The sequence below is a fragment of the Sardina pilchardus genome, chromosome 20 (assembly GCF_963854185.1).
Source record: "Sardina pilchardus chromosome 20, fSarPil1.1, whole genome shotgun sequence".
Taxonomy (NCBI): domain Eukaryota; kingdom Metazoa; phylum Chordata; class Actinopteri; order Clupeiformes; family Clupeidae; genus Sardina; species Sardina pilchardus.
Window position 1 is genome coordinate 29,735,462 of NC_085013.1, and position 14,257 is coordinate 29,749,718.

Sequence of the window (14,257 nt, forward strand, 5' to 3'; positions counted from 1 at the left end):
GAAGAGATGTGGTGGAGGGTACACATAGGGATACAAGCATATGCACGCACACACACACATACACACACACACACCAACACATGTGTGTGTACATATACAACAGACACACACACACACACACACACACACACACACACATACTGTATATATATATATAGATATATACACTGTATATAATATATATATAGATATATACACACACACATACAGTATATATTCACACACACCATACATAACCTCATATACAGTATATTTATATACAGTAAGCGCACAGGCACATATACACAAACATGCACAGACTCAGATCACAGAGACATTCATGCACCCTCACATACTGTACATACAAATGTAGCTAAAAAGAAACACACACACACACACTCAAACATGTGCCCATACAGAGTGAGAGGATGAGAGAGAGAGAGAGACACACACACACAAACACACACCCACACACACGCACACATGTGAATCACTGCACATAAATGGCCAAACAATGAGGCAGCATGTCGTCTCTGACTGGCTTCCTAGTCTTCCGTGTGACAGCCCACAAAGCCACGGCTTACAGAATGCAGTAGCAGCAACACACCTCCCCGCGCCCGACCCTATACCTGGAAGCCTCGAACGCTCCTCGAACGCTCCTCGAACGCTCCTCGAACGCTCCTCGAACGCTCCTCTGCTCCGCGCACCCGGTGCACTCGTCTGGACTTTACGTAACCACCCCTCTGATGCCAATCACACACGCCCAGGTATGCAAGAAATGTAACAAGTTTCTTTTCCTGCATGCAAGAGAGGGAACGACGTGGTTTGCATTCTCGTAGTGATCCGACCCACAGACATAAACAACTAGGCCTGTGAGAATGGAGAGTGCTGCTACAGTAGGTAGTGTTTACAACCCATGCTGAATCGAGAGTGGTCCTAGGTAGTGTTTACAACACATGCTGAATTGAGAGTGGTCCTAGGTAGTGTTTACAACACATGCTGAATCGAGAGTGGTGCTAGGTAGTGTTTACAACACACTACACATGCTGAATTGAGAGTGGTCCTAGGTAGTGTTTACAACACATGCTGAATTGAGAGTGGTCCTAGGTAGTGTTTACAACACATGCTGAATCGAGAGTGGTGCTAGGTAGTGTTTACAACACACTACACATGCTGAATTGAGAGTGGTGCTAGGTAGTGTTTACAACACACTACACATGCTGAATTGAGAGTGGTCCTAGGTAGTGTTTACAACACATGCTGAATTGAGAGTGGTCCTAGGTAGTGTTTATAACACACTACACATGCTGAATTGAGAGTGGTGCTAGGTAGTGTTTATAACACATACTGAATTGAGAGTGGTGCTAGGTAGTGTTTATAACACATGCTGAATTGAGAGTGGTGCTAGTGTTTACAACACACTACACATGCTGAATCGAGAGTGGTGCTAGTGTTTACAACACACTACACATGCTGAATTGAGAGTGGTGCTAGGTAGTGTTTATAACACATACTGAATTGAGAGTGGTGCTAGGTAGTGTTTATAACATGCTGAATCGAGAGTGGTGCTAGTGTTTACAACACACTACACATGCTGAATCGAGAGTGATGCTAGTGTTTACAACACACTACACATGCTGAATTGAGAGTGGTCCTAGGTAGTGTTAACAACACACTATCCATGCTGAATTAAGAGTGGTCCTAGGTAGTTTTTACAACACATTACCCATGCTGAATTGAGAGCGGTGCTAGGTAGTTTTTACATGCTGAATTGTGCAAACTAGTAAAAGTCAAATGTCGGTGTGTGCTGCGTGTGACTCGTGAGCCGCTCAGCTCTATCATGAGCACATGGTGATCAGTGAGGGGAAATAACCCCTGGCCCTGACTCGTCCATGTGCGAAAAGAAAAGCAGATCTCTCTCTGAATGACACTAACAATGGGCTTACCCCTATTTCCCCAGGATTGGAGATCACTGGAGGATTTGTCTGCCGTTTAGGTAATCCTGTCACACTTAAGTGTGGTTTGTCTTGGTTTGACTGAAATTGTCTTGGCTTTAGGGTAAAATTGCTGCCTTGCACAAAGTTTCTATATTAGTGGGCCAGTGGCTGTGTATTAGATATAAGAATGAGTAATAGGCCCTACACAAAATGTTGGAGTGCTGGTATATAAGTCAGATGTAGTTACATCTATCTTTTGATCTCTATATTCTCATACTTTTCCAAGATGCCGTTGTACACTGTTTCCCTCTTAATGCATAACGGTGCCAGAGGTAGAAGGGGGTAGCAGGAGTGCTCACTGTGTCACAGTTAAACATTGTCCTAATATGGCTCATGCTCCTGGGCTCCCATAAATTGTAAAGGAACATGAGAGGCTCTTTTCCCCCTCAAAGGTCACGGATAGTACTTGAAGGCATAATTAGCTTGTCAGAGACTTGGAGTTGAATACAATATGCAGATGGAGTTTTTGCGTCAGACATTTGAACGCTGTGAGGCTCCCCTGGTTTCATTTTCAGTAAATAAGTGTTCAATTGTAAGATATCAGTGTTTCGCACATCATTTAGAGCAAAAATATATGTTATTTGGGTTGTAAGGTGATAGTGACGCGGGGTTGAGTTTCTTCTGTTACAGTGGTTAGCTTTTTTTAGACGGAGGGGTTTGGATTGAGATATCTATTGTTGAAAAATGTTTGGCTTCCTCCTAACTTTCTTGTGGCGCCTGCCGCCGGCGAGTGAGCGGGTATGGCTGAGACCACATCATTTGCTGCTCTGGTGAAGACAATAACCCCTTTTGGAGAGGGCTTTAGAAGGTTGCAGTGTCACTCGGCTTTGAAAGCATTTGTTCAACTGAATTAGTCCAACGCATAGTGACGTTTTTTTTTTTTGTGCGCGCTCATTATAACCCATTTATATTCCTAGCACAGAGACACAGAATATAAGTGAAGCTTTACCTCTCTAGATTATAGTCTTTGATCCGATTTATCAGGCGATTCTTGAAGATGTATAGGAGTAGCTGTGTTAACTTTGCAACTGACCTACTTCCTTCCACCTGACTGCAAGTGTTGCACTTTGTAGCATGTAATGACTATAACACGGTAAGACATTAATAACCTGGTAGCCTAGTCCTAAGGGAAGGGGCATGCTTTGTTAGGCCTGGGTTTAAATGTGTCTAGGTCTTTATGTGTCATGCTCTACAGTTAACAGCTTAGGATATCCAGTGACACTATTATGATGTTGATGTTGTTCATATGTATTTATGTGTATATCTAAAGTGACTTAAAACATTATATATCATGGCATATATTATATATCATATATTGAATATTATATACAGTTTCATAAGGTTTTGCAAACACATTTATGCACGAGGGATTCATGTTGGTCCATTCCCCTAAATGTGGCATTATATCAGGCGTCCTTGTTTCTGTTGCACCAGAGCCGTACCGCATGTATGGGTGAAGTCTCTAAGGATAACAGCAAGGTATTCGGTGGCAAAATGTTAACCATTGCTGCTTTGAACATTGCCCAGATCATGTGCTTGCTCGAGTCCACTCCAGTAATCAGCTTATGAAGTTCCTTGAATGCTTCATGTCACTTTGGGAAGAACTTATTTTTCCAATGCCTTGGTTAGCCAGATTGAGAAACGCAGAAAGGCATGGACATTAAGTGGGAAAATCATTTCATGAGAAAGGTGGAGTTTTTTTTGGTGGTTTACTTTTGTCCTTTTTGATGTTTAACTTTGGCTCTTTCTTCTTTCTCATTATTTACCTTTCTTTCCCTCAGAAGAGAAACAAAACCTGCACATGTTTAAAAAGCCCAGATTTCTACTATTTCTCTCTGTCAGCTTTGGTTTATCTCACTCTCTCCCACTCTTGAAGGTATATCTTGCTGTTTGGGGCTGTGCGGACGTATACACCTCAGATTTATGGATGAGCTGGATTTACAGCCTTGACCTCTCCTTCAACACAGTGAGGACAGCCTTTGATTTGGAGCAGGTCGCTGAGACAGTGGTGCAGGCAGACTGGGGTGTTTTTATCCTCACTTAGACTCTAGTGGTAGTTTCATTGGAGTTACTGCCAGGCTGGTTTACTTGGGCAGCAGGGCCGCTGGTGTAAGGAGGCACAGGGGTTGGCCTGGGAGGCACAGGGGTGGTCTGGGTGCCCACATACTGTAGTCCCCTGATCAGGATTGTGAATACATGTGAGTGCTAGTCTAATGCAGGTTGGAGTGTGTCACAAGTGAAGAGAATACATGTGAGTACTAGTCTAATGCAGGTTGGAGTGTGTCACAAGTGAAGAGAATACATGTGAGTACTAGTCTAATGCAAGTTGGAGTATGTCACAAGTGAAGAGAATACATGTGAGTACTAGTTTAATGCAAGTTGGAGTATGTCACAAGTGAAGAGAATACATGTGAGTACTAGTTTAATGCAAGTTGGAGTATGTCACAAGTGAAGAGAATACATGTGAGTGCTAGTTTAATGCAAGTTGGAGTATGTCACAAGTGGAGAGGGTGCCAAGGTTATGTGTCTCTTCAGCATAAACATTTGACACCCTCTCTTTTATCTCTTTCTCTCTGCCCCTCCCCCCTCTCCCCCCCTCTCTCTCTCTTCATAGCATGTGCTAGCTGCTGTTCTAGCTGTCTCAGGTTAGTGGTCCTTGAAAGGGGGACTAAATGATTGCTAGAGATGACAACGAATTACTGTAGATCCATTTTTCCTTTTAGACTTAAGTGCCTTGAAGTAAACTCCACACACACAACCTCCTGATAGACCCCCCCCCCCCCCCCCCCCCCCCGACCCGACCCTCGTCAGCCATCGAGCTGCGGTGGCCCCCATCACCACAACCCTAAAACAAACCCAAGATTCCACTTAATTTCTCCAGAAACATCTCCTGCCTTACTGTATAACATTGTGTGTGTTGTGCAGTTGGCCTGGGTCCAAATCGATAGTCAGACCTGCCCAACCACAGCTTTGGCATGGCCCTGCAGTGGGAGTTCCCCACCTGAGAGGCTGCACCAGTAAATCCTTTCCAGGTCATGGTGCTAGCATAGCTTTACCCTGAGACTTTAGCCACCACAGCTCCACACTCTGTAGTAAACCCTTTCCAGGTCATGGTGTAGCGTAGCTTTAGCCTGAGACTTTAGCCACCACAGCTCCACACTCTTTAGTAAACCCTTTCCAGGTCATGGTGTAGCGTAGCTTTAGCCTGAGACTTTAGCCACCACAGCTCCACACTCTGGAGTAAACCCTTTCCAGGTCATGGTGTAGCATAGCTTTAGCCTGAGACTTTAGCCACCACAGCTCCACACTCTGTAGTAAACCCTTTCTAGGTCATGGTGTAGCGTAGCTTTAGCCTGAGACTTTAGCCACCACAGCTCCACACTCTTTAGTAAACCCTTTCCAGGTCATGGTGTAGCGTAGCTTTAGCCTGAGACTTTTAGCCACCACAACTCCACACAACTCCACACAACTCCACACAACTGCACACAACTCCACACAACTCCACACAACTGCACACAACTCCACACAACTGCACACAACTCCACACAACTCCACACAACTGCACACAACTCCACACAACTCCACACAACTGCACACAACTCCACACAACTCCACACAACTCCACATGCTGCTGCTGTACCACTGAGAGGGCCACAGCTAAGCTGGTTGCTTTGTGTGTGTGCATGTGTTTTAGCAATTTTGGGCAACAGCAAATGGGGAGAGAGAGAGAGACACACAAGACTAAACAGCACTGATAATGATTAACTACAGTGCCATTTGTCAGACACTTGGGGACAACATTTGAGCAGATTGGAGAGCCTGGTTACTCACACTGTGGGAAATGTGGCATGTGCATTGTTATGGGGCCTTCATTCTGCAGAATAGAGCAAGAGAAGAGCTCTGATAGACAGCCTCTCACCTAACAACAAAGCCATCTTTGAATTGCCCTGAGAAAGACTCAGTAGAGTCGAAACGCGTAGGCTTATCCAATGCAATAAAGGATTTTTAACTTTTTTCACTATATTGGTGTGCCTCGGACTTTTGACTTCCTTAAACACAGCACAACGTTTCTTTATACAGGACAGTCACAGTTTTTTCAATTTCATTTATGTCCATTCCGAAGAGCACCCGATTTTAATCTTTATATTTGACCCAACGCAGCACTCTCCTTCTCTCTCTCTCCATCTTTGAATAGGTTTACAGTAAATCAATTACTAATATTGGTCTTTTTTATTTAGGGTGTATATATTGTATATTATACAATATCTTACAGTCATTTCCTGTGTATTAGCCGCATTGTGCAATTTAAAAGAAACAAAATTATATTAGTATAGTACCATTAATTAATCTCATAGCTGAAGAAATTTGGCAAAATCAGTGTATAAGCCGTGGCTAATAGTTAGGAAATGACGGTATACAATATAATCGTATAGTATATCTGCGTGTGTGCAAGGTTGTCCCTAGCTGACTGCTTGTGCTATGCATGCCTCTATTACAATGATCCTCTGATCTGTGATCTGTTGCCTGTCTGACTCCCTCTCCCTCTCCCTCTCCCTCTCTCTACTATCCCCAGAATCTTCATCTTCCTCTTCCTCTCTCTGCTATCCCCAGAATCTTCCTTTCTCTCACGTCTCCCTCTCCCTCTTCCTCTCTCTACTATCCCCAGAATCTTCCTCTTCCTCTTCCTCTCTCTGCTGTCCCCAGAATCTTCCTCTTCCTCTTCCTCTCTCTGCTGTCCCCAGAATCTTCCTCTTCCTCTTCCTCTCTCTGCTATCCCCAGAATCTTTCTCTCCCTCTTCCTCTCTCTACTATCCCCAGAATCTCCCTCTTCCTCTTCCTCTCTCTGCTATCCCCAGAATCTTCATCTTCCTCTCCCTCTTCCTCTCTCTACTATCCCCAGAATCTTCCTCTTCCTCTTCCTCTCTCTGCTATCCCCAGAATATTCCTCTTCCTCTCCCTCTCCCTCTCCCTCTCCCTCTTCCTCTCTCTACTATCCCCAGAATCTTCCTTTCTCTCACGCGTCTCCCATCCCTCTTTCTCTGCTTCACACGCAAACACGCACGCGAAGGCTTTTGATCTGACACCTTTCCCTGATCCAGACTCTAATGTATTGTAACTGGGGGCTTTTTTTTTTCGACTTCCCCCCCTTTTCTTTTTTTTAACAGTCTTGCAGGGGATAATTGCATGTTTGTTTTGAGGCTTTACTTTTGTGGCTGACTCCTGATTGAGGAATTGCTATAAACTTTTGTGAGGGAGGGAGGGAGTGTTATTGTGGCATGCCCGGGCGCATAAGACGGGCTCGGCTCTCTGTGCGCTGGGGGCTGGGGGCTGGGGGCTCCACGCCTCTCATAATGGGCCTCTCTGTGTCGCGCTCCTCCTGAGGAAACCCGAGAACGTGTAACACTGGGCAGGCAGCACGCTTTCCTTTGGCACGGCCGGAGCCGGGCTACGCTCGCTACGCTGCGCGGCTCTCCAGAACACTCACTTCTCTCTAAGAGCCACAGAGTCCACGCTGATCACAGATCAGCGGCTCTCAGAACACTCACTTCTCTCTAAGAGCCACAGATCAGCAGCTCTCCAGAACACTCACTTCTCTCTAAGAGCCACAGAGTCCACGCTGATCACAGATCAGCGGCTCTCAGAACACTCACTTCTCTCTAAGAGCCACACAGTCCACGCTGATTACAGATCAGCGTCAGCGTGCATAAGCGCCAAGCTCCTATTTCATCCTCCATTTATCACCAGTGAGCAGCTCGGAGGACGTGTTCTTTGGTCCACAACAGGGCCAGCGCAAGGCAAGCATCCTCAGTTGCCTCCGGCATGGTGCAATACAGGCAGCAGGCCTGTTCTCAATCAGATACAGTTAAGCCTGATCTCTAAATCAGACGTGTCTGATCAGCATGGTGTCAACTCCACATCAAAACCACATTATCATGCACTGAGTTTGAAAAAAAGAAATCAGTTAAGATCCCTATCTTGTGCTTCAACACGTCCGTGGTGATCACTTTGTGGAAACTTCAGCGGAGAGATAATCAGTAACTCTTCACCAACAGTGAGCAGCTTTATCTCCATTCCTCGGCTATGAAAAGGTTATGATTGAGATGGATAAGCCCATCACAACACAACTCATGCAACGCATGGAGGCTTTTTCACCATTCAGGAAGAAAAAAAGCTCCCCCTCCAACCGTGCGCTGCTCTCACACACACACACTCCGTAGTTCAGTGCCCTCGAAAGCCTTTTGCCAAAACACACACGATATTTATGTGTGGTGCAGGCTCACCACGCTGTGTCATAATTTCCCACACTGGCGCTGAAAGGCACCCAGAGCAAGCCATATGGGCTGTTTAGTTTATCCAGATGCAATAAAGTGGCTGTTTTGTAGCTCTCTATTTATTTAAATACAATTATCTTATGCACTCGGACTTCCAGCATCAGCTTCCATCCAATATAACAAAACATGTTTATTTAAAGCTCTTATATACTATATTTATATGTATATGTATATATATATATATATAGTATATAAAGTATTTTTATACTATATACAAATACGTTATATATAGTCTTTGTATTTACAATATGTACATATTGCACTCTAGCAGGGATTTCATATATTTAATGTGCAGAAACAATAGACAATAGCTTGAATATATAAATATATATTATATAACATTCATATTCATGACAACTCTGATTTTTCTCTCAATATAAACTGTAATCAGCTACTCCTAACTCAGCTCTGTTTAAAATGTCTCGCAAAGTCCAAAAGAAGGCAAGAGAAAATCGTGCAATTCATAATTCAATCATAGGATTTACTTCTGGCTTGGAGGAATGTGACTGAAGTCGTTGGGAATATGGATGGAGAGAAGCCTTCTTTAGCAAAGGAACAGCCGTTAGCACTGAGCATACACGATACACCGAGAGACAGCTATAGGAAGGCAAGTCGCTGGAGCAAATACTGTTCGTAGTACCGTCCGTGTAGCTTGTCTTTTTTGGCAGCAGGACATAACATTTTGCTCTTCTTGTCTTTAGTCATCTGTTAAACGTCTTCATTTGCACCATATTCATTAACAGAGATCACTGGTGATATCAAGACTTGTCAGCAGACAACATTGACAACGCACCGTATTGAGAGTCTATGGACATTAATCCACTGTGTTGCAAAAAAACTAAACAAAAAAAAAAACTTCTTCACAAAGACAAATACGATTCTGTCGAGTTCGTCTGATTTCCCTGTTTTTGTCCAAGGCACTTTTTTTTCTTGGTTTTCTTTTCTTTCCTCTCGTCTGTTGAAATCTGAAGAGGCAGAAAACAAGTTGACATTTAGTGAACCTTGTGCTTGGCCGTCTGGGAAACCCCTCCTCCCTCCAAGTACCATGAAAACATATCAACTCTCAATAATTCCTTGCAGATACACAGTGATGTTAGTGATGTGGAAAATACTGCATACATATACTGTATATAATATATATATATATATATATATATATATATATATATTATAGCACACACACACACACACACACACACACACATAAATACACACAGGCCATTTGTTCCCCACACACTGACTGAGTGATAAGCTTAAAAAAACATGCCGTGCCTTTTCACACAGATTGCTCCATCTTAATGTCTCTTAACATACTCTTCATGTTTTATGATTGCATTAAATCAACATTTAATGCCCAGCGCAAAGTATATATGATAAGCAGCGGAGTAGTTTGTTTCTAAATTCCAGGAGTGAAATGACTGGGCTCGAGCATGATGAATTATACCCAGAGAGCAGCGTATGACTATAATTAGTTTTTTTACAACATGGTCTCCTCTAAAGCTCATGATTATGCTGCCCCAGCACCACTCCAGCAGCACAATGCTATGGCTACGCGGGCACAAAGCGCGGCTAATTGGACGACCCAGTGACAGAGATGGGATGAGACAGGGCAACGGAGAGGTGTAATGTTGCACTAAGAGCCAGCCTGCTGTCACTAAACACCGGACCTTTCACTCCAGCCCCAGACCTCACGGCAATGCTCCCCATACCATGTATGGATTATACTGTACTGTACACACAATCTGATCACCTCACGGATATGCTCCCCATACCATGTATGGATTATACTATACTGTACACACACAATCTGATCACCTCATGACATGCATTTTCCCTGCAGCACAGAGCAGTATTTAGCATACATCATTTCGTTTTTTTCCCCCTTTTTCCCCCCTAAAGTTGGACTTTCTGTGCACGTACGCCTCTGGCTGGCACTGGCTAGCCCCATGACCCTGTGCTGGCATATCATGCATACCGTACAGCTGAGTTTAGCATGCTGCCACACAAGCCAAAACACTGATTTGATATGAATGATTGCCTGAAGCACAGGCTACTCTGTGAAAGGGTAAAGTTATGTCGCTGTGTCATTTATCAGACATTAAAAAATATATACATTTAGCAATGTGCTTTGATTTATTTTCTAAGTGACCCACATCAAATGGGCCTGCTGAGAGTTCTTATATGCATACCATATGGGTATGTGTTTAGTCTGTGTGTGCGTCTGTGTGTGTCTGTGTGTGTGTAATGTAATGTATGTCTGTATATGCATGTGTGTATGTAAGTAAGTAAGTGCAGTATGTGTGTATGCTCTGTATGCATGGGAAAAAGGGATAGGATAGAACGGTTTACCCACCTGTTGCATCTATCCATCTGTACATTTCTGACTCCCTGCTAACCGGATGAGTAGCCGAGCACATCTTTTATAATCTAGAAATAAAACAAACGCACTTTTACTCCCTGAAAAATAAACATTAAGGATGTCAAAAGAGAAATCTAAAAAAGGGGGGCTTTCCCATTCTACTGTTTATGCTGGCAATACAGTAATGACACCACAAATACCTTAGCCTCAGACATGTATAAATAACAATACTGGGTTAAAACAGTGTCCATACCTTAGCCTCAGACATGTATAAATAAAAATACTGGGTTAAAACAGTGTCCATACCTTAGCCTCAGACATGTATAGATAACAATACTGGGTTAAAACGGTGTCCCAACAGAGGCCGGTATTAAAACTATACATTACTACATCTTAACACTCATACATTTTACACACTCATGAAAATTATTATGAATAATAATCTGGTAAAAAAAACAAACAGATTCATTAGCAAATAGAGAAGTTGTGAAGTAAGTGACTCACAGGCAGGTATTGTGCAGTCTCTGGTGTTATGATATAATCTATAAAAGAGTTTGCTACACTTTGGACTGAAGTACAGCGGCCCTGGAAAACACAGATATACAGTTTGTCATCAGTGTAGTCCTCACAAGTGCTCAATTTACCCAAGTAGCACACAACTTGCTGTAGCACACAACTTGCCACACCAATGTAGTTGAACAATGTTTTAAAATAAGCATACAGTATGCTATATCAGGCTTACCTGTTAAGTGTTTCAAAAGCTTATCCTTCTGTCTAAGATCTCTTGGAAAAATTTCTGCCAAGGGATGGAAAGAAAAGGAGAAAAGGGACAGATGCAGGGAGAGGGATGGAGAGAAGAGGAGAGGAGAAGAGAAGAGAGAAATGCACCATCAAAGGGAGTATGTATTTCCTGATTACAATGACTTTGGCAACAGATCATAGACAGCACATGACCACCTAATTAATTACATGATGTTCACTCAAGTTGTAAGCTTCATCAGTTAGGCTACTTCCAGTTTACAATTGGACCATGGTTGCAGCCTAATGCACTGACGCGTCTTCTCCACTTTCACCTAAATACACTTGATCCAAAAAAAACCAAACGCAATATGTTGATAGTTCCGTTGAACCTGATGTAAAATGGACAAACTTACCTAAAATTTGCTCGTTGTGTTGTGATTTGTTCACTTCATTGACTTCCTTTGTCTCGATAGAATATTCTTGTTTTCTGGACGCATGCTGCACGCCGCTCTCGCTGTCCTCCGCGTGATGCTCCCGCGCTACTCGTACTTTGTCCATGATGAGCTCCAGGAGGCTCCGTCCGTCCCGGACGCCCGTGGGAACGGCGCTCTGCTTGCAGTATCCGGCGGTGAATATCAACAGTAGGAGTCCAATCAAGACAGGTGTGCGCAGGGCACTCATCGCTACCGAGGAGTGAACAAGGCGAGACCCTCCGTCCCGCGTCGTCTTTTAAAGCCCTGATAACACAACATTGATTTAGGGCAAGGGGTTTTTCTTGGAATCGATCCAACTTTTCATTCTTCCAAGTCGTGATTTAGCTATTCAATTAAAAACATAACTTAAGACATGCCAGAATCGATATACAGATTAACGGAGAACTCACCCTTTAATGTGATGTATTTTTAACAGGGCTAAAGGTTATTTCTGTATAGGCTACACGACATGGCCGATTGGTTATATTTACTTGATAAGAATTTAAGTGCCATGGGGTTAAATGTCAGCGGGAGAGAACACAGATTGCAACCAGGCTACCCAAAGTGCCTTTAAATTAAAAACTCAACCAAACGTTAGACATAGTACACGATCACAAAGTTGCATATTTCCCCTTCTCAGTAGATCAGAAAACTGGATAGAAACTACAAGCATGTCCCAGGCACATTCTACGCCGCGCCTCGGTGGCATTCAACATCTTGTCGGAAATGTAGGCTACAATGTTCAAATAGGAGAAATTACCTGTGTTTTTCCCGTTGCGAATCTATGTCACGTTTGTTTAGCGGGCCTCCCTGCGTGTTGGAGGATTATAAAAGTTAATGCCGTTCAAACTAAACAGATTCTGTTGGCGTAGCCGTTCCCCAGGTAGGTTCACTTCCAGGCGCTAGTGCCCCATGTCAGACGGAGGAGCAGGTTCTTATATGTGTATAATGATGAAACTGCAGTCATCTGTTGATTGTGCCGACTTCAGAGTGGGTGGAAAATAATGCAAGTCCGTGAGGAACTTTTTCTCCGCTGCGTCTCTTGATGGAGTTTGTCGCATCCGGCATGGGTTCCCTGACTTTTTATTCTCTGTTGCAGACGTAAGGACTTGTCCCATGTGGATTACCCCGGCATGTCCTTAATTAGAAACGCGTTAAGAGCGCTCCTTAAAAAATGCATTTTATTCTCGCGATCACCAATTCATGTCGCTCTTTTTGTAGAATACCTTGTATTTCGATAATCCGGTCGGAATGGACGGCTTGCTTTTACCAGGAAATTTGTTTCCTTAGACGGGAATCTGAAGCCTCCGTCCAATTAGCATTACCAGAGCATGTGGGTTAAATGGTCGTTTATCGTTTTACATTTTCCTGTAGAGGATGCTGTAATCGATTCGTGTTTCACTTATATTTCAGTGCAATTACAGGAAGTCCACACAGAAAATATAATTAGAATCAATTATGGTAAGTATCAGCAGCATATGCCTTATGGTGAATGGGAAAAGTAAACCTGTTTCTGAGCAAGAGGAGCTCTGTTGCAGTCTGTTCAAATCGAACTGGAGTGAACGCCTGGGCCTCCTCTTCCAATATTGGTTTCGTTTGCCTAACCTCCTATACCACTCCCTTACTTTAGTAAAAAAAAATCACGTTCTCCAATTTCAACCCGGCACGTCCGTTTAATGCAGTCATTCAAGTGGGAGCTGTGGTCCGCGTGCTGCGTGTAAGACAGTTCCCAAAGAATGTGGTCGGCTAATCGGGATGATATAGTCTTAGCCTAGAACTATAACTGAACTTGAAAGAGTTGAACAGCCTAATATAGGTTCAGGGAGGTTCTTTGAAAATATTTCATTTGCCAGGCGAGCTCAACACTGCCACTCAGCGAATTATCACCGGAATCATTGGACTACATTTCCAAATGAATTGTGCCAAGACATCTGTCATCTGTAAATATGGTCACATTAATGTCTAATGCATTGCAGTGATGTAGTCACTATTTAAATCGTAGAACATTTACTGAAGGTCTCTTGACCATCTAGTATGTGTCTGTTCTGTTGCCAAGTCGCATGCCACCGCTGAGATTGTAGCCACCGTTAGGCCTATATATAAATGCGTGTTCTCTGCCAGAGCGACACAGACGGGGCGGTGCTGAAAGGATAGCGCCCACTCGTCCACTGCTTACCTGAACATGCGCGTTAAAAAAATGTTGAAAAAAGAAAATGTTGAAAAGTTTGTTGTATGTAACAAATACTATACCTATATTGACGCTCAGTGTATACTGACTTCTACAGTGTAGAATAGGGCCTATCAGCCACGTTTAAATTCAGATTTTCTTACCCGTTATCATTACATAATCGTTTAAGCTTTAGGCTGAGCCCTAAT

General features: G+C 43.3%; 1 protein-coding gene across 1 annotated transcript; it reads right to left on the reverse strand.

Annotated features, from left to right (window-relative positions):
• Nucleotides 1–8,425: 8,425 nt before the first annotated feature.
• On the reverse strand, nucleotides 8,426–13,486 carry alkal2b (ALK and LTK ligand 2b). Its single transcript, XM_062523174.1, has 6 exons — nucleotides 12,642–13,486; nucleotides 11,822–12,145; nucleotides 11,410–11,463; nucleotides 11,172–11,252; nucleotides 10,662–10,735; nucleotides 8,426–9,273 (listed from the first exon to the last, which is right to left on the reverse strand). Exons 2-5 carry the CDS (start codon nucleotides 12,087–12,089, stop codon nucleotides 10,671–10,673), a joined length of 468 nt encoding a protein of 155 aa, XP_062379158.1. The 5' UTR covers nucleotides 12,090–12,145; nucleotides 12,642–13,486; the 3' UTR covers nucleotides 8,426–9,273; nucleotides 10,662–10,670.
• Between the last annotated feature and the right edge of the window lie 771 nt (nucleotides 13,487–14,257).